We start from the raw sequence: 25,665 nt of genomic DNA on the forward strand, positions 1-25,665 counted from the left end.
GTTAGAGATTTGTCCTTCAGCATTATTAAACTATTGCTTACATTTTTCAGTACTTACACTAGCCTTGCGGATTTTAAGTCACTAGAAAATGGAATGACAACTCTTACCCTTTTTACTGCACTTTATTTTAAGTGGCATCATTCCACCTTTTCTGAGCAGTCAGTCCCGTCATTCCCACATTGTGAAACACCCACAGTATTTTGCCACTCAGGCAGTCCCTGCTAACTTGCTGCTGAAGACAATCTACCTGTTCCTGCTGTACATGAATTGCACACTTTCCCTTTGAACCAGCAAGATTTTTCTGTCTTCTCTGCTTGAGAGGTTTCTTGTTTTGGCTGGGTTTTAAGGTGTTTTAGTCAACAGTATTCTCAAGCCTTTAAGTTCACATCCAGCATAGGACCCCTGTGAAGTAAGTTGCCTCCTGGTTTTGGGTTTACTACAAGTGCAACTGACTTTAATGGTGTTACAGTCTCATTACTCAGTGTTTTTATAAAAATCCAACAGCTCTGGAGCACTGCTGACTGGGCTGGATTCAGGCAAGGCCCTTAGCAACAATACCCATGAGAAAACCAAAAGGACTTAAGATCTCTTACTTTCTTTGCTAATGCAACCTGTGCTCACCATGAGTTGTAAAACCTAAATAGAGTAGAAAAGTCTCAAGCACTCTTGTATATCTGGAAGTTTTTCATAACCCATGCTCCTTTCATTGACTTAATAGAAAATGAAAAAAACCAAGTGTGAGTGAAAAAAACCAACACAACACAACTTTCATCACTGTCTACACTGTGACTAATTTGGAAAGGAAGTCACTGTGTATTTTTGCCTTTCTTCATAACTATTTCACAACATACTAGTGGTTTTAGGCAGCAATACATTTTAACACACAATACCACAAACTAAAATGCAGTTGTGGATAACAGGGCTTCCCAGCCACACTTCTAAGACAGACATGCACTGTCCTGACCCTCCACAAGGTACAATTCTCTTTAGTGCTAACAGCAGCACTGCAGATATGCACCACTGACTTCATCCATGGGCAAAGAAAAGAACTTCCCTCAGCATGCGCACAGAACTGTCTGCATTTCATTGTTATCAGAGAATCACAGCATGGTTTCGGTTGGAAGGAACCTTAAAGCTCATTCAGTTCCAAACCCGTGCCACAGGCAGGGACACCTTCCACTAGAGCAGGCTGCTCCAAGCCCCATCCAACCTGGCCTTGAACCTAAATATCCCTATTTAAGTTTGAACCCATTACCCCTTGTCCTATCACTAACATCGCCATTTACTGTGCTTTCTTGGACTTGTTCCTTTGTCTACCTTTCATTATGTAAAACTATTTTAATTACACAAGAAGTCAGACTACATTTTCAACTGAGCGTATTTGTCTGAATTGATGAGAAGTTATGGTCTTTGGTTAGTAATTCACTGTAACAGGGTTTCTTCCCTCCCATCACACACTCATCTACTGTGACCCAGATGCCAAGCTGACAGGTGCCACATTCTCTGTGGGAAAGAGAAAGCATTCCCATGCCTGTGGCATTCCCTGACCATGCAGATGGTGCAGGCACTGAATTTTACTTTCTGTCTCTCTCAACAGAACTGTGAAAGTGAAATCCATGCTCTTGAGTCAAAAACAGTGACTTTCGGACCTCCAATCCACATCTTATTTATGGCACTAAGTAATTTTTTTCCCCAACACTTACTCTCTGCTGGAGAGATATTACCTGAAAATCCTGGTTCCTAAAACTCAGCTTGCCCATTACAGAGGGGTATTAAGAACGGTAATGGGAAATGAAAATACCATGTTCAGCACTGCTGAACATTAAATCAGTGGAATTTTACCATATTTATGTGGAAGCTTTAATCCAAACTCATACCTACATTTTGTATTTATGAATATATCTTATACAAGATAAAAGAGAATTGAAAAAATCCTAAACACAGTTAATATAACACGGTTCTTCTACACACTTTTCAAACCCCAAAAGTTTGAAAGCAGAATTTCTAATGACTGGGCATTGCATCTGTAGGCTGGAAATACACAATATACTCTTGGTTCTGGCATTGATCTGCTCCTTAACCTTGAAGTCACATAACCTTCAAGTACCCTACCTGCATCTGTAAAAAAAAACAGGAACAGTGAGATTTACCTGCATTTGCAGAGCACTCTTCCCTGGTGAGGGAAGGGGCTCTTACCACCACCCAGGACTATCTGTACTTGGGTTTAATATTTTATTTCTGGTTTGCTTGTTAAAAAAAAAACAAAAAAAAAACCAAAAAAATGTTTTAAAATATTTTCCCCACTTTTTCACCTCAGATCTGTGACCTGACTGTACAAAACCAGAAACACTGCCAATCATAGACAAGGGAATTTTAGTACCCATTGATTTCCTTTCCTTGAGTCCTGGATTCTTATAATCATGTTCAGTTCCTAACCAGGCCAATTTCACTGTTGCAGTTCATTAAACACAGGTACAGTATCAAAAGCGTAATTTAATTAGGGTACTACAGAAACAGAATTAATTCTTGTCAGACACTTGGCATTGTCCTTCGAATAGAAAGCATGGAAGGCCAAGTTATTTTCGTGTTTCACATACACAGCTGCCGATATTTGAGATGTTGCAGGAAATTAACTGGTATATTCTCCCATCAATATACATAACTCTTAATAACCTTTAGAAACATATACACAGTGATAGCACACTAGGGCTCTAGAAAACAGAATTGAAGGTGTTATCAAATTTCATTAGCCCTTATCCAACTGGAGCTGTTAAAAGCATTGTTAAAATCTGCATCTTCAACTTCCATCAAGTTATAAAACTCCAGCAGTGGGTTTCCTTCCATGAACATGAAAGAGACTAACAATAGCAGCACTGTATAGAATTAGACTGTTGCAATATACTGGGGTGAAAGTGGCATTAACAAAAATAGAAGCCTTTTATTCTTAACAGTATCATTACAAAATGAAGTTTGGGGTCTATAGGGTTCTTACTGAATGTATGAAGAATGGGACACATTCTGTAACTTGAATTAAATGTGTGCTTAGAGAAAGTGTTGGTGTTTGGAGGGTACAAAAGACACAATGTGGTATTAAAAACTTCTATTCTACAGCAATAGTTGTTCTGCAGCTGCAGCTACTTTGTGCCACTAAATATATACAACTTTCTTATCTTAACAGGAAGGAAGCACTTGGACTGAGGATTTTTTTAAGCCAGATTCTGCTCTCAGTTTCCCAGTTATGTTGCACATTCCTATATAAGTGGTCCTGCATAAAGTCATCCCAGATTTCTATCAGTATAACTAAGCAGACTTTGTCCTCCTGTATGAATATTCTAAAGCCTGCCCCAAATTCTGTATAGGAGTGCAACTTCCTGGTAGAAATGTTATCTGCTCAAGATATTTAAGCAACTTCAAGTAACACTTAGCAAATGATGCTGAAGAAAATCTTGATGAAATGCTGTTGCTCTCCTTCACTCACCTATTTGTTTTTCAGCATTGCAGGACTCTCAAGAGACTGCACTGCACTGTATTACCCAACATGTGCTGCAATGACTCAGGCAACAGCATGAGTTAAGGATGGAGTGCCAGCTCTCACACGAGCCTTCAGGATGCCTGTGCAGAACTCTTCAGCAAAGCCAAGAATCTATAAAAGGAGATGCGCTCAAGGAGAAAGTTCAGCTTCCATTCCATTACACTATACTATTTTCAATTGCAATACCATGCAGACTCTTATATATAAATATTTTATGTGTAAAATATAACTAAACTCCTTCCAAATCATAGCTGCATCTCTGCTATATTCTCAGTTCACAGCATTATCATGTTTCTATGGCAGGCTTTGAGAGCTGCATTGTTGAAGGCTGCAGAGGCATATGATTGCTGTCTTCTGCTGATTTGTATGCTGACTGAAGCACTCAAAGTTTATTTTTCCTACATTTATGCTCTACTGGGAAGGTACTTAGCAGGTGATAAATACAGTTGAAAATACAACCGGTAAACCTAAACCTGGAGACCTAGTTTCCCCCTCCTCTCAACTCCAACAGATACATTTTTTAGCACAGAAAATCACCTCCATGCTGCAAGGAATTGTCTTCTTATTTCCTGCCCATTAGACCAGCAGCTGGGCCCCAGGGAAGCAAGCTTCAGCATAAGCAGGGTGGGCTGCTAAGTCAGAAGTTAGTCATACTAATGCCAAAGGAAGAGGGCTGAAGTGTAGGTTAGCGTCCCCTTAGTGCACAACCACCAAACAAGAAATAAAGAACCCCACACAAAACATCCAAAATACTCCATGAACTAGCAAATCTTCAAAGATTTGCACAAACCCTCAGCCTGTCCTCACATCATCTTAGGAAAATGAACAGTGCATAATGTACATTATAGTTGTTATAATCACTGGAAACTGTTGTTATGCAATCCAGTCATGACACAGGTACAGACAAACTATTCTGCCTAATTAGATATCTACATATACACAGAGGATAAAGGAATGTTATTTTTTTGTGCTGGCCAGTGGCTGAGGGTTTACTCTCCTCTCCAAAATGTGTGTAATTATCCATTTCAGAACATCTCAGACAATAAACTAAATTCTACTGACCTTTTCACCACTATCCTACCCTGACAAGTCTATAAGTTTGCAAGAGTACATCCATTGATCTAATAAAAACTAGGAACATGATGGAAATCACCCTCTCTCTCTTTACCAGGATCTTGGATTCACCATGCCAAATTTAGGCTGGATGTGAGAAGACAGCATCTCTAACAGACTGCAGGGTAACAGTTTATAGTCCTAATGTTTCTTTTCATGTATCACTGGCAAGTTCACTTTCTCCATGAAGTTTGTCCCTTTCTAGTTTAGCAACTTACTTCCTTTGCTAGTAAGCACTTGGGTAAATAAAGTTTGTGTGTATTAACTCAGTGTCAACACAGACTTGAAAAACGGCTTAAGTATTACATCTAGACTAGTAACATTCACCTACAAGGTAACAAAAAAGAAAAGTAATCAGAAGAAGAACAAAAAAAGCCGAACACCACCACAAAACCCAATCACAAGACTTATTCTGTTTGGGAAACAACAAGGTTTTTACTCTGATCTGGTCTTTATTCCAACAGATTGTATCAAAAAGTCACATAAATCAGTGGAGTAAAAGCAGAAACTGGGGAGAGAAGACGCATCCCTGCAACTGTTAGTGATGGCCAAATGCTCTTAAGAAATTAAAAATAGAAAGAGACCTTTTAAAACATTGCTAAAACAAAGATGCAGTACTCTAAAAGATAAATGCCATTCAGGATATGTAAGAGACAAAAGCCCAGAGGTTAAATCACTTTAAGAAGGCAAAAAGGTTGTAACAGATTCTGGTTGTTTTGGTTAGACAATCTGCTCCCCCTTCAGCTCTATCTATAGATGACAGAGCCAGCTCCTGGTTCACACTTGGAGCCTCTCTTTCTTCACTGACAACAGAAGGTTCAAGAAGCCAGTCTGCATAGGCTACCCCAACTTTTGACACCAATGAACAAATAAGATACTCATAATAATTGAAAGTCATGTGTTTCCTCAATAAAACATTGATTTCTACTATTGCTGAGAAGCTAAGCCTAAGAAATACAGTATGAATAAGCTGTTGGTAATGGCACTGCTGTTATACACAGACTTCAGCTACAATTAAAAAAAAAACCAAAACAAAATGTTAATTCTAAGTCAACAGCAGATTTCCTATGCCAGCATTGTGGCTGAGCTTTCAAAACACCCTTAGGGAGGGAGGTTCACAGCTCACTAGCCTCTAACTACACACATCTTTACATCAAAATACAGCCTGGCTCCAGTTTTAGAGCACAGTAGAAATTATAACAGCATCTGCAATCTATTAAGGCTCCCTTATTCACTCTGTGTACGTACTGCTTTTCTAAACAGAAACACTGCTCTAAATATACTCCCAGTAAGCATCAGAAGATACAGTCCTCCCACCAGCTGGGTTATCCCACATGCACAACCACCACCAGACCAAGAGCTACAAAAACAGGAGGCAGAGATACACCCACCTACATCAAAAGGTTTCAAACTGAAAACAGGAAAACAGATAAGACACGTCAGAAGCTGAAAATGACACAAGTTTTCATCACAAACAGAACTCCCTGAAGGTTAATTTGAAAATTCTATTTGCAGATACATTAAAAAATAGGGGGAAAAATGCTGAATTCCATGAGACTGGCAGGTGATTTTATCAGCTCTGAGAAACTGCCTGTACTCACTTATCAGCCACTGAGAGGTGGTAAGATGCCACATGGTTCCATTTCATTATTTCAAATTGCTTATACTCAAGGGATCATCCCTGATATTGAATGGGCAGAATGGAAGCGACCCTCATTCCAGTCCACTTGTGTGTTTCAATTTAAACCTAAGCAACCTAAATATAAGAAGCATAGAAAAGAAAATTCTAGTGTACCTGAAAGCTATTACACAACAGATATATGACCTTTGGGTTAGATATAAGCTTTGAGTGTATCAGTTCTGTGACACCAGGGGAAGCAATTATTAGTGTACAGATAATGGAGCAGAACTGCACATTTACATGTTGGCAAATATAGAAAAATAGTTAAAACACCACCGTGGTAGTTCTAACAGATGCTCGTAACTCAAGAATTGTCTTCTCAACCTCATCAGCAGATACTTAGGTGAAAACCTACTCACACCTGCTGTTTTCAGTGGAAAGATGACATGATTGAGTAAAAACTTTCTAGGAGAAGAAAAATGAGAACACATACTGTGAATTAACATATTACGAACAGACACATGGTGGCTTTTTACTACACCAACCAAGCCTGCAATAGCATGTCATGCTTGGTTTTGGCGAGGGCTTCAGTAACCACAAGAAGTTCACTGCTGACCTTTTAAAAAGCAAACACTTATTTACTTCACTGAAACTTCAGATAAATCAATCTGACATGCACCAAACATCCCAGAAACCTCAACAGCATGTATAAATCTGGAGGTATTGTTTGCTTTTTCCTGGACTCTCCAAACTTAGGATATCAGCCTACACACAAAGGAGATCACTGCTAGTTAACACAAAAGCTCTACATAAAAACACACAGAAGAGGCCGGCTTTTGACAAAGATAAAATTGAAATGCATTTCTTCTGCAAAAAACAGGGTGCTGCAACAGTTAAGTGGTTCAGTTAGAGTATACAGAGTTACAGAGTAACTCAATTTTATTTTACCTCATCTTTCTGTAACTTTATACTATCTGTATTTCAGTTAGAACTGTGGTTTATTTCAATTAATGTATATTTTACATCATGCATATATTTTATATACTACAGTATTTCCGTAGATGTCTGGTTTAGTATGGAAATATTATCTTGGAAGTATACGGATATGTCACTTCTTGAGTATTTATTCACATTTCTGAATGAACTGTTAAATACAGCCTGTCTTAACCCACTTGCTTTACCTTTCAGAGTTTTGTCTTTAGGTTCTGTCAGCCTTCAAATATTATTTTTATTCCTTAATCACATGTCCTGGCACAAGTCTTATTCTCTTCTATATTCCTGAATGTCCTCTGGGAAATTTGCCAGTTTTTGTCATCTGCCCCCATCCTCCTTTGGGAACACTAAAGGAATTAATTTCATTCTTTCTGTAAGCAATGCCTGTCTCTGCTGTTAACAGTTACCCTTGCATCTCTCATCCATTCAATGCACAAAGGTATATGCCTCCTACAGTACTTAGAGACTTAAACATTCTTTTGAGAAATCCCTCTTTCGTGCTCTGCATTTGCTTGTTTTAGCACATTGTAAAAGAATTTAGCTAAAAGATGGACTGCAAATACTTCCATTTTACACATTCCACTTTATTTTTGTTAGTTTCAACAACTGTTTAGTTTGTATCTTTATACATATGGGCATGACTGTGTGTGTCAGAGATAAACAGATCAGTTACTTAGACCTGGATGTTTTGAACAACTCTGTGTATGGCATTTCTTCTCTGATTTTTTTCCACCACTCAACATCTTATCTGAATTCTTCCAGAATGAGCTCTTAAGAAGCATCTTGTGTTTTTTCAGGCACCAGAACAAAAAAAAAATCCAGTTTCAGTATTTTTTTCCTGCACCTTAAGTTCCTACTAAATGGGCTTTTTTCTTTCCCCCTGTAGAGAGACTTTTTCAGTCAACTTCCTTTAAAATCCTTGCTCAGTCCTTCATTTTAAATTAAGTGGAAACCCCACCTTTGACCCACCCTGAGAAGAGGAATATTACCCGAGTTTTGCATCGCAATTCCTTACTGTAATGAATACTCGAAGCTGTACAACATTTTCTCTATACACATACAGTCAACTTCAGCACATCCCATTGTCTTTGCTGTCACTGCTACCTTGAGCAGGTCTCTTCCCTCCTTTATTTTTTTTATGCTTACCGGACATACAGGCAGGATTAAGCAACTTGCACTGTTACCAGTTGCTAGATGAGACAGCACTTGCGGTTACACCTCTGACTTCCTCAGTTAAATACCTCCTTCTTCTCAAGTGACAAATTTACCATAGCAAAGGCTACATGACTTAACATCGTAAATTAGGAATAAAACAAGCCAAAACGTTTTGTAAACTGCCCTTAGATTTGTTTCCCCTGGAAGTGCCACATTTTCTCACCAAAACAGCTAAAGTTACAGTTTCATGACAGTTTTTAAGATCAGCACATAACACAATACAAAGAACACTACTGGCAACATATCAGATACAAATATTTAGCATCTCTAGGTCCAAACAAAGTGCACATTCTGCATTTGGGCTGCTGACAAGCCAAATATCTGAAGAAGGACCTAGAAAGATGACAGCTAAGCACCCAATGAACCTTTATTTTCTCACTCTCACCACAACAGCAGTTGTGTGGTTTGACTGAATAGGCTACAGACACTAACTTCAATATTAGCATTGTGATTAATGAGAGTCAACAAAAAAAACAGATCTCAGAGCAATGTGCAAGGAAAGCAGCTGAGGCTTCCAAACACCTTTGGTGAGAAGAACCTACTGCTGCCAGTTCCTGAAGGTACTCTACCTGGGGCTTCGGGTTAGCACTATCTTGCTGGGCAATGCAACCTGTCCACCTGCCTGGCAGAAAGGGGGCTCTCGAGAGAGAGAAATCAGGGAAAGTATTAAAGAAAAACACATTGTAAACGAGGGAATAGATCAAGAATAAAAGGAGTCAGGAGAAGATGAAGGCTCACCCAGGAAAAGATAAGAATCTAGAAGAAGAGGGAAAACTCTAGAAACATAGGATACCCCCTACAGGACCAATATACGGTATGTCAGGTAGGGTAACAAACCAGTAGTTCGTGGCATAACAGCACAATGAATTATTCACGGAAAAGCTGGTACCTTACAACCTGTACCTTCAGCTGAGGCCTGGGAGTACAAACACAAACCCAGCACTAAATAACAAATATTAGTAACTAAAAAGAAAGACCTGACGCCCCAGGCAAAAGGACATAGGCGACCCTTGTAAGGATCCACATAAGGAGCTAAGAGACAGTGATAAACGGGAGAACCCAGAGATGAAGCTGGAGACAACGTTCCCCACAGTACCAGGGAGCGACGTCGATGTCACCACCACAGAAAAGAAGACTGAGGTACCCGCTGCGCCTTGCGGCGGGCGGGCAGCAGTGGGCGCGGGGCGAGTCACCCATCACCGACCAACCTCCCTGCAGGGCCCTGCCCCTGCCGCGGCCAGGAGGCGCCCCCTTACCTGGCTGGCTTTGTGGAACTGCTTCTTGAGCCCCGCCACCGACATCTTCCCCCGGCGCCAGGCGCCCGCAGGTCCCGGCACGTTCCGGTGGGTCCCCGCGGCCTCTCGCTGTGTCACCCGCGGCCCCGGCGCCCCGCGCCGCTGCGAACATCGCCTTCAGAGCGGGCCCGGCCGCTCACACCCCATTGGCCACCGCCGAGGCATATGCAAATGAAAGACTAGAGCCGCATACCGATTGGTCTCTTCCTGGGGCTATGCAAATATAGGCTCTCAAAGACGCCCACGCTGCGAGGTTGCATGGAGACAGCAGGGAATGAAAGGTGAGTGGGCGGGCACGCCTGCCGGGAGGACCTGTGCGGGCGGGCGCACCGCTGCCGCGGAGCGGACGGCCTGCCGATGGAAAGACGCTCGCTTAAGAGACAGAAGGTCTCTTAGCACTGATTTTAGTTCTCTAGCCTTATGTACAATAAGGCTCCCGTTTTCTCTTCATAGGCCTCATTTCTTACAAGTCCATGTAGCATCTCTAATTGAGCTTATTCACCTCAGATCTATTATTATACACAATAATGTTATTGTAGCATTAAAAACATGAACACACAGTGGTCGAGAACACAGCTGGTAGGAGCTATACATCACAACAAAATCTGTAACTGTGTTGATGCTGCTCAGGTTGAAAAGGGCTGGGGCTCCCACCAGCTCCCTCCCGGAGGAGCAGATGTACCAGGAAGTGCCACACTAGAAGAACTGTTTAGTTGTTTGCCTTGTCATTACAGGATGGATTCATTGGATGCTTCAATATGCCTGTGTATCAGCAATGTGCTGATACAAATGTGCGATGTGGTTATGCCTACAGTGGTAAAGCACTACCAGGCTGCACTTTATTCCTGGGAAGATACACTGCGATATGCCACGGGGTCCTGGCTGTGAGATTACCAGGGAGTTGTGACTCAGCTTAAACATGCACGTGGACCTGGGAAGCAGTTTAGAGATAACCTTTGGTGGCTGCAGCAGCGCTCTGTGTCATTGCCATGCTCACTGCATTTTTGTTAGATCAGGAGAGGCATTTTCAGAGTGTACTACACTTCTTCATAACAGCAGGGAGAACAATGGCAAAACATACAAGAACTTCAGTATAATTGCCATGTTGTAAATTGGGAGAAAGGAATAACTATCCATCCTGTTGGAAACAATTATATACCCTATGAAACAAAGTGTAAAGACAGACTTATTTGTGAATTGAGACCTCTGACTGGCTTTCACTCGACAAAGGACTCTATACAGAAAGGCAGAAGGGACGAAAGAGAAAGCAAAAAGCATAGCACCAGCCCACTTTCACTCTGGAAGACAAACTGCAAAGTGAAGCCTTTCCAAATCCAGACTGAAAAATGTTTGAAAGAGGCCTGCAATCACCATGCTATGTGCTGCCGGTGAATGACCGTTTTCAGCCACTTCACAAGTAAACATGATTTACACCACCAGCACCCGATTTCAGTACCAATTACTCCTCCTAATGGAACAAGCAGCAAGGCGTTAAGTGTCCAGGCCAAATTGGGTGGGGCTTTAATTAGCATCTGTAGAGGGCTCAGGTGAGAAATGAATGCGTAAATTACCTAAACTGAGAAAGTGGAGTTCCATAAAAGGTGTTAAAGCAATCTCTCAGTGTATTGAGGAGTTAAGGAGAGAATAAGGTGTAGCTTAATCTTTGGCTTTATAGAAACAGTGGACCAGAAGCTTGAAATAAGTCAGTGTGGACAGGAATCAATGGATTATGGAGTCACTACAGCTGTAAAATTGGATTAGATAAAGAACTTGAGTAAGGCTATCTGCAACATCCTTTCTTTTTTAATCCTGCTTGTGACCCAAGGGTAGCAGCTACCTTGTTGAAGTGATACAAGGATTTGCAAGTGGGAAATGCTCTGTGGAAATTCAGCTTCATAGCTTTAATTGCTCAGTGATACAGATAAGATGAAAACCTAATTAGTGAGCCAGCTTCAATAGTCCAGGTGCTAATGATTTGCAAGAAACACCCTGAAAGAGAGACTGAAATTTAGTTCAGATATAAGCAAAAGTTATAGCTTGTAGCCAGTAATATTTAAAAACGTAGTTACAACACATAGTTATCTATAACACATAGCCCCTGCAAAAAAAGGGGATTGTGATTTGCTGGATGATATTCCTTAAGATTTATGAAAAATTACAAATTCAGTATGTAAAATGAGGGAAATCAGAAATAGTACAAAAACTGTGGGAAATGGTTCAGATAAATGCTGACATGATGGGGAAAAAAGCTTGTTAAAAAGAACTGTTACAAGGATAAGACAGGCCAGGGCCTAGTACTACATAAGCAATAGAGAAAAATGCTTCACAGAGTCTGGGAAAGAGGGGACCTTCAGGGCCAAAGTTCTGTATGTCTGGATATTTAAACAACAGTTACAGTCCAACCACTCAGAAGATGTCAAAGTGCATGAGAACAACAGATGATGGCTCCAACATGTTATTGTTATTGAATGAGATGTGCTAAAAAGGACAGTGAAATTTGTACAAACTGAGAACTCCTAACTAGGCTCAAATCAAGGCAATTACTAGAAAAATATGAACTGGCTACTTGCACTGGAGAACTGGAGAACTTGAAAATTGTCCTGTGAAATTCAAACAAGACAGATACCTATAAATTCACATTTCACTTGGATTTCAGTATGGCCAATACTATGTGAAAAACACAGCAGAAGATCAACCTGAAGATGTGGCAAACAATCTTACAGCTATTCACTTTTCAACAAACAACCTTAAGAGCTGAAAATGCAATAGCAGCCATAGGAAGTGTCAGGTTTTCAGCAGAATGAAACCCAGAAATATTTTAAAAAATACCCAGAGGTATCTTAGCAGATGAAATTACTTGGAACTTGCAGTCAATTACATCCATGTTTGCTTCAATATCTCTTAAAAGTGAGAAATCTGTTGGAGAAATGTGCGTGTCTTTGGTAGTTACTGCCACAAAATAAAACATCAAAAGCAGGAGAAGAGATGAGTCTGTAATGAAATTCTATTGGATTTGATTCTGGGCCATGCTTACTTCCTAAGTAAGGCACTTACTTATTCTTTACACCTTCAGAATTATTCAGAATAAGTCACTGTGCAGCAACTTACCCTGCAATAAATTTCTACACAGGGTATTAGAAGGAGACTTTGGATGTACTCACCTGATACAGGACAAGAATAACTACACAGCAAACCAGCCTACTGAAAAGCCAAATTATTGCTTACCAAGACTGGAGTCATTGAGCTAAACCTATGAGAGACCTATAAAGGAGGTTTTCATCTGTAGTTGAATTAGAGATTAGCAATCCCAAATTCTGGATTAATGATAGAAGAAGTAAATGGAAGCTACTCATGAATTCTCCACATGTTGAAGAAGTCTGATTTCAAAACACTGGCAATGGGGAAGGAGAGCTAAAGCAGAAAAAAATACCCCAAACCAAACAAACCTCAAATGCTTACATTGCTACAGGCTTCTGTGGCTTTCAGCTTGAAAAAAAAATTGCTACATCAGAAATGGAGCATTCACGGGACTATGTTGAATAGGAGGGAAGGAGTAAAGTGTTAGACAAAAGTGAGGAAGACTCTCAGGCACAGATGTGGTAGCTACTGATGGTCCATGAAGACTACATGTATTCAGTGAAAGTGCAGAGGACTTGGTTAGTTTTAGCATGATACCTGTCAAAACGCTGGTCATATGCTGTGTTTTTTTGGTCAGAGGAAAAGAATGCATCTGAAAACTAGAGCCAAGAAAACCAGCATTCTGAAAAGGTGATCCTCCAGGAAAACTGTGCCACTTGAAGGAACAGTTCCCAGTACTCCTCTCCACAAGGGGAAACTTGTAGGCAGCTTTACAAATAAACAGGCTCAGATATAATGTGTGCTCTTCGAAAAAAAGTGGGACCTCATCTAACAATTCTAGAAAAAAGAGTAGTACTGAACTGAATTGACACTGATACATGGATATTGACCCAAGTAAATGGAATGATGTCTAACATAGCAATCCAGAGTGAAATCCCAACAACACTGGATGAAACTGGTCATAATTTTCTCCTATTTCATTATTTTTCCCAGTGTTGGCTTCCAGGTTTGATGGTGCAAGACAAACCTGGGAGCTTCCAGTGGGAGAACAATGCCAACAGCAAACTACCTTAATAACAAAGTCAGAAGAAAATTCTTCTGCCAAAAATGCCCAAGACAGTAAGGACACCTCATGAGCCTGTTTCAGCACCCTTTCTACATACTTAGATGAAAGAATTATTTAAAATTACACAAAAAGAAATTGGTGATATGAAAATATGTTCACATACAGAAGCTGGTTAACATTATGGGTTTGCTTCTGGAACATAAAAAAGCAATTTTGCATGTCATAGCACTTGCTGTGCAGATAAACTAGCTCAGATATTTCTGACATGGCTTTGCACTGCAGTATGCATTTCATAAGAAAGGGAAAAGAACAGGCAGTCTTCTCTACAGAGCCAGCACTGGCCAGAACTTGGAAAGCTCCCTGTTCCACACAGACACTGCTGGCAGTTAGAGCAGCTATATGTGACCCTGGGGCTGTTAGACACTCTGGCTAACCTACATCAGTTGTTTAGGACACTTAAGTTTGCTCCCCAGATCTTCTAACTAAATGTAGCTAGTGAATTATTTTTGGCATACGTGATTGTTCTTCTCAAGCTGACTTTCCATATGTGTTGCTTTACCATTATCCAGATCTTTGCTTCTCTTCTTGTCTCTTTCCTATGTTTGTATTCCACATGCTGCTTCATGATCGTGCAGATACTTCTATCTTCACTTACTTTCATAAATCTCTGTCTGTTGCTCTGCAAGTGTCAGCAATAAAACAAAACCTTGTTAGGACTTATGCCATTAATTAATACATACAGTTCTAATTAGATGTTTCTTTTAAAAAGACACGAACAGTTTAGATGAACTCAAATCTAGATAGAGATTTTTGTTAAGTTACATGTATGTGTACTATAAGCAGATACTCTAAATCTGGAAACTCAACAACCTACTTCTTTGTGTCTGCTTGTAAAAGTTTTGCAAATTATACTATGTAGATGGACTCCTGAACAGCTCCTGCTTGGAGATCTTGTAACTTTCAGGTGCCTCAGTTGCTTCTGGTAGCAGTAAAAGTAATTAGTTTTTACTAAACACTAGGCACTCAGTGTGCTCAGACAGCTCTAGACTGTCAAAAAAAAGAGTTAAATGTGTAAATTGAAATAAAAATGTGAATGTCCAAAATTACTCCACAGTGGAGAAAATTCTGGAAATAACAGAGTATTAGTGCTAGCCTGGGTACCCAGAACATTTTTATTTCCTCCATACTTGAGATTTCTAATTTGATAAACCACTGAAAAAAAAAAAAAAAACCTGTGAGATGTTTTCCTTTGGGGTAGGTCTATTTGATCTAAATGATCGGGTTTCTGACCATGTCAGAAAAAAAAGACTTCATCTGAACTTCAAATCCCTCCATTCTCAGTACAGCAGCATTACTTTACACAAGCACCTGGTTTGCCTGTTTGACTCTCCCTTCCGGTCTGCGTTCTCTCAAGGAACTACATCTCCCCTAATGCATCTGTGGCCATGTGCATACCAAGGTGGGCCCCTGCGGGAGTTTGGTCAGGGCAGTAGCGTATTGCACTGTGGGAGATGTAGTCTCACGAGGAGCCCAGCCAGCCATGCGGGACTGCATCAGTGGAGCTTCTTCACGGAGCAACATAACAAACCGCACTTTTTCTATTGGAAAATACCAACAAGAAATCCGTAGCCATTTCCTAACTGACATTTCTTAACCTCTGTTCTGGGGAAGAAAAATCAACCTATTTCAAAAGCTCATTCAGTTTAAGAGAAAAACAAATGGTGTGTCAGAAGTACCCACATAAGGAGCATCCTTCTTTTTGCTGGCCTTTCTAAAGTAGCTATGTTCCTTCTTATTAAAGAATATGGCAGAATAAACTGTAACTTCAAATGAGTCAATATTATGACTTCAATGAGTGGGAATAATGTGCAGAAATGTTGCCCTGATTTCAAACAAATTGCACTTGAGCTCTGTGCTGTTATTTCTTGGGTGACAAAACAGAGCTCCTAATCTGCATGCGGCTGCCTGTCTTCATCAGAAAATGACGATTTTCTCATTGTTGACAATGCCAGCACAGCATTCGAAACTAAAATGTGATTAGAATAGTAACACTAGCTTTAGAAAGGTGCAAAGGATAGTCATCTTCATGTTAGCACTACTGTATCAGAAATGGTGGGGACAATTTCGAAGCAGAGTGTGCTACAATAGAGCAGAACTGGCGTAAACTGTAGCACATTTACTGCTTGAAATCCAACACAGAATTTTATGTAACTATTTTTCAGTTATAGAACAAACCTTTCAGTATCATCTTGGTAAGTCTTGGTCTTCATAACGATCCTTTCCAGTGGAAAAAGGATACGCTGAAGAACAACACATGCTGTCTTGCCTTGCTTAGAGAATGAACACACAAGCTTCTTTCATAATTTATTCAGCTTTATCAGGGAAAAAAACCCTATAATCAGCAAGAAATCTGAGTAAAAATCTGAAAGAACACAGGCTGTATGTAATAAAAGGAGACAAACAGTAAAAAATCCAGTGGTCTATGTTCTCTGTGTATAAATATATATGCCTACTTTTATTTTAGCTTGCTTCATAGCGCAGGACAGAAAGTTATCAATTCTGTCACACAGTGTCCTCAAAGGATACACAATGTGGACGTTTCAAAGAATGTTTAAAAGCAATTTGAGTATCAGTATCTTGTAGCAAGTTTGTGAATATTCAGACATACCTGATTTTAACAAAACTTTTACAGCATGGATGTTGTTTTGCTTTCAGTGTAATTTAATAGGTCTTTTGGGATCTGCCATGTTTGAACATCTGGGAATCATCACATGTTGTCTGTTGATCAATGAGGCAACAGGAAAGGCATGATGTGACACAGATGTTAAATATGGCAATACTCCATAGACCGACTGGATCACAAATGGGAATGATCAGACTTCGAAAAATCTGATTAAGATTCATTGACTGGATAAATTTCAAGTTTTTTGGGTTTTGTGGGTTTTTTCTTGAATTTCCTAACTGATCTGATAACAGTGGGTATTACAGCAGTCAAAGAATTATTGGAAACTGGCTTATTTGAAGGAACAGAATGATGTATCTGAAGACAAGGACTTTTACTATCAAATACTTTATAGAGAGATGAATACAACTTGCCAGGTCCCTGCTGTCTCATCATGAAGATTAATGGCTACTACTGGATAACTCTGCTACTCCTTGTAAAACTATGAATACATAAATCAAATTTATCGCATTAGTTTAAGCATCATGGTTAATTGAGTAACTGCCACTATACTAAGAAACCCTTTTTCTCCCCTCCTTCATATGCAAAGAATAAGTGGCCTGTATTAATTCTTTTAACTGTTAACCATGAATGCCACCTTCTGGCTATGTACAGAAACGCCCTTTGAAAGAGGGAAGAAAAGCAGAGCTTTCATTCCGTAGTTACCAGATAACCATTTCAATTAAATACATGTTAAAATGTGTGAAATACACACGTGCCTCCTGACAGACTTCCTAGCTTGCTCGGTGAAATATAAAGGTGCTCAGATGTTTACTTTTCTAAAGAAATTGTGTAGTTTAAAATAATAAACACACCTGACATTGAGTTTCTGTAGAAAGGACCTGAAAACTGTTGTATTTAAAGGTAGCAGCTGAATCAATATCGTGAATGAAATTCTGCCCTTGCTGAAGCTAACACAACTTCTGCCACTCACTTCAGTGGGGCTCAGACTTTCCACCTGTATTTTTTTGAAAGCTGCTCTTGTGAACTGGGGTTTGAATTCTCAAATGTTTTTAAGGATGCCTGGCATGTATTCTGCTGCAATTCAGTGGGCACAGGATTTTAGAGAGGAAACTGGTCCTGCAGAACAATGATGGTAAAGGTTTTTGGAGTCAGAGACCTATTCTTTCCTATGATCAGACCCGATTAGCTGTTGCTTTTCTTGCTTGAGCTTCTCCAACAACAGACTTACAGCTGTTTGGTGTTGCTAGTACAGGCAAAAGCACGTTGTATGTACCAGAACATGTTCTTTAGGCCGACTGTATTGTCATGGTGTAATGGACTCCCAAATCAAAGCAAAATTCTACCCTAGCTGCTAGGATAATATACAGACAGCAGGGGAAAGAAGTTAGGGAATTTCTCTCACCTGGGGAAGCAAAGAAGAAGCATTTCTCCAGTGCATGAAGAAGAATATTTGGGCAGACAGCAGCTGAAATCCCCTGCAATTACAGAGTACTTTAACTCTATTGCATTTAACTTCTCCCCTATTTTTTTTACCTAGCTATTCCAGCTTGGTGATCTCCTGCAGGCTTGAATTCTCAAGTGTTAGTTAAAAATCATTTCAGTGAGCCCAGTCCTACACTTAGATATATCAGTGGGAAATCAGTCATCTCTTCTTAGGGTTTTTTTGGTACTATCAATTTCTTTACTGAGTCAAGTACAAAAAGTAGAAATCATATGCAAGCTGACAAGTCGCTTAACCTTAACGTAGACACTGGACCACTTTTTATTTGCCCAATCCATGATTCTGATATTTGTTAATGTTGTCAGATCTGCATTTATTTCAAGGATTCAGTGAAAAAGTGAACATTGGAAGACAGTAAAATACAGTGACAGCTATTGTGTATTAATTAAATGATGTCTGACTTGTGTGACGAAAGTTCTCCTTATAATTGAGGAGAAAAGTCTGTTAAAGTTATGTGAAATACAATGGGCTTTCATATGCTGCAAATGTCAACAACATATGCAATAAATAAAAAACCCATGAAGCTTTATCAGATTATTTTTTTACCCCCTTATTTGGAAGAAGAAAATAATAGATGGGGATTAAATTGAGCTAAAACTATAGCTCTGCTCTCCCTACAGATCATACTTGTTTTTCCTGATAGGCCATCTTGCAAATATGACCCATGCACTGATACATGGAAAGCAAGTACTCACTTACTCAATCCATCTATACAAATGTCCACAGAGTTTATTGTTTTTCTCAGCTGCTATCTGAGAAATCTTTAAGAAGCCATTTATAATTCTGACATGTATACTGCATTTTGATATACATACTATGTAATGGAAAGCACATTTGTGAGTCTTGCCTTTTTCTTTTCCCCTCTTCAACTTTGGCTTAAAACTTTACAGGGCTTCTAGGATTCATAAAGTACTGTGCTTTGCCTTTAATGAGGATGCTTGTGAACAGGGTGCTACAGAGACAACAGTGTATGTTGGGTGACTTTGTGGGTTTTTTTTCAGGGGGAGGAGGGGATGGGGAGACAAGTGCTCAAGGCAAAGAGAGAGAAATGTTCCAACATGAGACAGTTCCAATTTCCTCTATTAGTGATGCTATCTCCAATCTGTAGGTGGCAGTGATCTTCCACTGCCTGCTTCAAGAGGCAAGGTGGAGTGCTAGTCCTGGGGAAATCCTAAAATGAAAACCACTATGCAAACAGATGTGAGGAAAATAAGTCATGAAGTTAACTTAATTCTATACACTAATCTTCTTTTTTAACTAAAAACTACTTAAAGATTATGAGAAGGCATACCCTTTATTGTTTCCCTCATGTAATTAGAAAATACATCAAACCATTTTGAACCTATTCATTGCTTTATTGAAGAAGTTTCATGACAAATTCCAGAATATTGTGATTTGGAATTTATCTACAATCAAAACCCTGTTGTGGGATATTGGCCATTTTCTATGTACCTTTGATGCATTTTAGTATTTTAAGCATGTTTATTCAAATAATACCTGCATTTTTCCTCCCAAACACTTCTGGGTACTTAGCTGCATCCTTCATCAGTTGCTCAGCAGGTCTGTATCACCTGTTCAATTTTTAGCCGTTTTTTCTCTTGGCACTTGCATTGGTTTTATTTTCGTTCAAATAAAATGCAGAAAATGGAGTGTGCAAAGCTGTCACAGTATACTTTAGTGAAGGGTGTGAAGTGAAGCCCACTGAAATCTAAGAGAATACTGCTATTACTTTAAGTGGATTTATAATCTTGCCTTCCAAAATCTACCTTGCTTGGTGACTGGCAGAGAGAATATTGAAAGCATAACACAAAGTCTAACTTTCCCCTTTTATCACTATTTTCAGTTGTGGTTTTTATTTCTGGTGTTTTTTTCCTTAATGATTCAGCCTATAGAATTTTAAAATATGATATCTTTCACGAAGATCAGGCCATAAAAACAACAACATTTTGAAGTTCTATTTTAAGTGTCACGTAGGCTCTACTATCAGATTTTAAATGGTATCTAGACACACAAATGCAGATGAGGTACCTAAAAGGATTTCAAAAAGCATCTAAATAGCATTATAAAATTTGCTTCTGAAGATCATAGATATCAATGAGATTTGGGGTTTTAGGGAGGGAGCTGGGATATCCCTACAGTGCATGTGTATGCAAAGAGGACACAGAGTATTACCCAAGCAAGTGAATTTCTTAATATGCATTGTGTCCAGTATGAAGTGTATCACTGCAAAGTATAAAAAATACAATTCATCTGCTTCTAAGGCAACCCAGTTCACTTTAAATGTTAGAGCATTAGATCCCTTAGAGAGAATCCAAGTTGAGACATTCCTCAGCAAATCATGAGAAATTATTTGTGTTTAAGTCTAATTTAACATTAAGCCCTTTCATTCCTTGCTGCTAAAAAATGTTTTGCAACATCAGTACAGCTAATCTGCAGTCACTGTTGTTTCACTGCAGCTGAGCAGTCATTGGTATGACTAGTGGCAATTTTGACAACTTCTAGTGCAGAAAGCCAGTATAAATTACTGTGCATTGCTTAAATCCTTTTTGGAAAGCTTAGCTGGGAGTTATCTCCTGCACAGGAATGTATCATATCCAGTAACAAAAAGGACATATGCTCTCCATCCCAACAGCAGGCTTTCCACCCATTCCAGGAGGTAGATAAAACCATCTACCTGATATCACTGTCTTAAGAGCTTTCTATACATGCATCCTATATTTTCTCCTCTTTCTTGTGATGCCAGATAACTTTTCTGCTTCCTTACTGACCATGCTCTTCAGTTCTTTGGAAACCAGAAGCAGTTTATCTAATATATCCATATTGCTTAACCTGCAGTTCTAAAAAGGGATGCAATTTTTACTAGGCTGAATGCTTAATCTTTCATATTCTATTGTCAGAAAAATAATCCATTATCTGTTGCCAGTGTGCAGTATACAGTTTCATGATATCTACTGTCACCCCAAAAAACGGATGAGAAAGGGCAGCTAGTGAATGATGTATGGCCTTATTCCCTGTTTATTTACATATGTGCATGAGTATATATCCAGACTTGCTCTTTTCCCTCACGCTAATATCAGAGAAAATAGGGCATAGTACGGAAAACTGATTTTTTCTAACCTGCTTATATTGCCTTCCCTTCTAAAAAAGGACTATTGTGAGATATTAAATAAAACCTAGGTTTAATATATCCACTCATGCTCTAAGTGCGTACAGTAAGGTCCCTTCTTTGGGAATTACTCTTGGCCACTTCACAAAAATGTCAACATTAGAATTTTGCAAAAAGCTCAGTTTAGTAAGCCATTGGCTCAGTTTGCTTTAGATATACTTAGAAGATAGTTTGCAACATGAACTCCAAGCGAGCTAGGACTCTGCATGACTCTTCCATAGCTTCCAGTCATGCTGCCTGACTTGCACTGTTACTGTCTATTCTTTCTCCCTTCTGCTTCTTCCTATTCTCATTCTTCTGTTCCCTCTCTTCATCTTTCTAATTCATTCCACATGCTCTTGAATATGTACCATATAAGCTGCTGTTTTGCATTCAACATTTGTTTATCCTGGGACTTATCACAGTATCTGAGAACCTCATAACTTTCACAGATTTTTATCCTCTTGAAGCCTTTGTGAAACAAGGAAGTATATGCCAATTTACAGATGGGGAGTGGTCACATTGGAGATTAAGTGAGGTGCTCAGAGCCATGCTTAGCCGTGGGAGCTGTACTCCAGTATTTCTTGGCTCCTGATCTCCTGTATAGATTGAACATTCCTGTTGAACTACATCTCCTGCAGTGCACCACAGTCTTCTTTAGCAGTGAGGACAGGCCATCACTCTAGTCTTTTTGGCTTCAGAGACTTCTGGGAGATACGGCCTGGCTGGGGAGACTCTTTTTACATTAGAACAGGGACATGAGACACAAATTCAGAAATTTCAGAAAATCCCACTGTGACTCTCCAAAATCCAAATTTATGGATGGTAGGAAAGGGAATGTGTGTGGGAATGGGTTCAAGTATCTGACCTACATTTCCATTCCCCCATGCAAGAAATCAAAGCATCCTCAAAAAAAACAATCAAACTAATCAAATTCATGCAAAGCAGATACCTGACTCAAAAACAATTAATGGTCTAAAAATGTTGGCTTCTGAGGAAAATTCTGTAATGGCCCTACTTGTGTATCATACTCTGGAAGAAAGAGTGCATAGCTAATAGCGATTTCACTACAGTTAATCCTTCCTCCTCATTTCAGAGTATTTGCTGTGAGACAGCATATTTTTTTTCTGCAATAAAATTCACCTACCTGTACATCAACACAGTTAGAACAGGCTCGTAATGTTGGTTCTAAATTAATTTTTTTGGAGTTGTCAAAACATAGGAATGTGTATCCATGCTTTACGACTCAGAGGGGAAACTTCCAAAGCAGTGAAAGGAAAGCTCACATAAGGACTGAGGTTGGCAACACATGAAATTTGGGTGCCAGATTATTAAATATTCTGTTTTAGCTGTGATGTGAACCTCCACAGCGAGCTCTACAAATAGCTCTCCTGAAACAGAGGTAGTGACCTCTGAGGCTCTCATGTGACTGGGCTGCCCATGGGCTGTCTGGTCCACCGGGGTGCCACTTTCCTTTGATTTATCCTTAAGCCTGACGAATTGTTGGGTTTTTTTCAATGTAATAAGAAAATCCTATTTCAAATTCATTATTAGAGTTATCTATGCTGTCTGGCCCAAGTGGATAAATACTAGTAACTAGATATTTTCCACGGACCTATGCACTGATTTTAAAACAAGCCTCATGCAGATAGATGTCTGGTTTTCCTTATTAATTAAGGGAGATGGGGAAGGGAAGAGAAAGTGGAATATATAATATTTCTCTTACCTGAGAAAAGCTGTGCAGCTGGGTGTGATCTGTTGTATAAGGCAGAAAATATGCATCTTATCGATTGTACTCTCTTGGAACCTTAAGAAAAAAAAGTGGTTTGTAGCATATTTTATCATACAAACTTGGTGATAAAATAAGCATTCCAACTACTTCTGCACTTCTATGCAGATTGAATACAGCCATCATAAATAAGGGGGGGAGGAAAGTTACTGAATGAAATGTGTATAACGCTACTCTGGTAGTGAGCCCGTATTTTCTGCTCTCAGGACTCAAACTGTTTAACATAGTGAAAATGTTTCAAAACTGAAATGCAGAAAGTCTTCATTCTGCTGTGAGCACAACCTCCACTGAACTGTGTAAAAATAAGGCAAGATACAATGTCAACACTAAGAAGATTAGGTTAAATCACAGTCCTTGTAGTCTTTTCAGTAAGTCAGTTTAGTGCTATTGTCAGATCAGTATTAAAAACATTGCAGTATGATCAAAAGTTTCTAGATCTATGGCAAAAAAAGTGAAGGTAGCACCTCTACAAGCAACAATAAATATCTTAAATCTCCACAGAAATCTGAGCAGAGAGCTCCATCTGACTGCTAGTTTTCATAATTTTGCTCTTTTGCCTCTATGCCCAACTATTTAAATCACCTGTAAAACTAAAAATGTAACTTGTTCTCTACTCTGTGTTTTAAGCAAGAGAGACAGTTAGGAGAATATTGACATCTTGATTCTATGATCTTCTCCACTCTCACAGCAATTACAGCTCCTTACTGGACAGATAGGTGCCATCCTAGGAGCATAGTTCAGCTGGTTTCAAGAAGTGTATTCAATGCTAAGAGCTAACAAAAATTTAGTGTATCAACTGATCAGACTCTGAATATAACACAAAGCCATTGCATCTTACTTATTTTCTTAAAAAACTTGCCCAAAATTACCTCTGGCACAGAGGAAGACAGCAGTGCGGTTGATGTTTTACCTAAGCCTGTGAGCCCACCACATGGAGCTAAGGACTTGGAGACAATGCCTGTTACTATCATTCTTGACTTTTTCCTCATATTTTTACTCTCTGAGAGATCCTATTTGTCAGCATTATTACTATTCTATTTTTTGCTTCATATTATCAGATACCTAAATATATGGAAGCATTTTACAGGTGTTCCAAAGCTGCCTGAGAAGTTACTGAACTTTATAACTCTTGGAGTGTGTGCAGTTAATTGAAAATTTCTCCTCTCTATATATTTTCTCTAAACAATGGAGAAAATATATATGTTAAACAGAACCCTATCCAGGTATGTGTGTAAACTTGAGAGAAGAATGCAAGAGAGTTATTTATAAAAGGATGGGAATATTAAGTATTACTTATATAGTGCCAAATATATTCTTGGTTCTTATCTGTTCTTACAAGCAGCACTTTGTTCCTATATGGAAGAAGCAATCTGAAGCCATGGCAGCTGAGCTGCAGTAATTTTGATATAATGGCAAGGAAAAGATGCCAGCAAAGTACCTTTCATGTGCATGTTAAACTTAGCTTTGGTTGACAGTGTGCCCACTGAAAAACATACACAATACCTGCAGGAACAATAAACAGAGCCTTCCACAAAGAAGATTTTATTCCTTTCTGTTGTATCTTAGTTACTAATTTAGTGCATAATTTAATCTGTCAATTCCTTATCTATAAAAGGGATGCATCGGGACTTCTTGTCTTGTCCAGACACATTCCCATGTCTTCTGAGAGGAGCTATCCTGCTAAGTGTGTTACACCATACCTACCTACCCAAAGCCCCAGTAAAGGCTGGGGCCTCAAAGTGCAAATGTAATAACCAATATAATATGAAAAATTAATTTTCTTATGGTAGCTGCAGCCCTAAGGCTTTTGTCATGGTTTGACAACCAGGACCACTTTAAACAAGGAACAAAAAAATACTATTGTTTGACTATAAAGAATATGAAGGAAAGAGTTCCGGATATACTTTAAAATATCCTAGTAATATTTTCTGAACCTTTAGACACATTTACTATGATCACATCTCTTTTTAAGTCTTGTAAACTAACACCATCTTATTAACTTTTAATATATGAAAAATATGCACTATAGGAAATGTAATGTTACTAATGAGGTAAAGATCTCTCCCCTCACTGTTATTTCCTGTCCATCTCCGTGGTAAGTAACCATGTATCTTTGTATATGGACATGTACAAGGATAAGTGGAATAGCTACTTACCCATCTTCAGTCCCTGTGGACCTTGATTAGCTAGTAAAAAAGGCAGAGGCCACATCAAACCAATGCTCTACAGAAGAAACCTGAAGAAGTGCATTAAGATTCTGCCCTTGTAGTGCCAGCTAGCAAGATTTTCACACACGGGGAATACAGACTAAGATCTAAAGCTAAAAGACCCTGCAAATCACAGTTTTGTTCCACCACCTAGTACTTTCCAATAAATACAAAGAAATCTCCAATAAAAGCACAGAGAAATACTCCATATTCCAGAAAATACCTCAGACTTTTAAGTCAGCTTTATTCCACTTGTTTGAAAAGTGGAGGAAATGTATTTGCTTGTTAAACACAGCATTCAAAAAAGAAACCTTTACTGAGGTTCGTACAAAGCTTTCAGGTACTTTTCTGCAAGACACATAGAGACATAAGTTTTTCTAATATAAAACACAACTCTTCTGCAGTTTAATCAAATGTTAGACTG

The 25,665-nt window shown here is 39.1% G+C and overlaps 1 protein-coding gene across 4 annotated transcripts in view; it reads right to left on the minus strand.

The window, feature by feature from the left end:
- Positions 1-25,665, minus strand: part of SH3GL3 (SH3 domain containing GRB2 like 3, endophilin A3) — a 90,360-nt gene that overhangs the window by 39,175 nt on the left and 25,520 nt on the right. The window contains exons 2-4 of one of the 4 annotated variants that reach the window (XM_031048643.2): positions 22,972-23,052; positions 18,002-18,074; positions 14,473-14,592 (exon numbers count right to left, since the gene is read on the minus strand). In XM_031048643.2, coding sequence (XP_030904503.1) covers positions 14,473-14,592; positions 18,002-18,074; positions 22,972-23,027 — 249 coding nt within the window. In that variant the 5' untranslated portion in view covers positions 23,028-23,052. Of the gene's footprint in view, positions 1-9,730; positions 9,914-14,472; positions 14,593-16,148; positions 16,229-18,001; positions 18,075-22,971; positions 23,053-25,665 lie in introns of those variants that run through there. The other 3 variants (XM_031048644.2, XM_031048645.2, XM_005148729.3) reach the window with 3 other exon arrangements.

This window comes from Melopsittacus undulatus, chromosome 9 (genome assembly GCF_012275295.1).
Source record: "Melopsittacus undulatus isolate bMelUnd1 chromosome 9, bMelUnd1.mat.Z, whole genome shotgun sequence".
Taxonomy (NCBI): domain Eukaryota; kingdom Metazoa; phylum Chordata; class Aves; order Psittaciformes; family Psittaculidae; genus Melopsittacus; species Melopsittacus undulatus.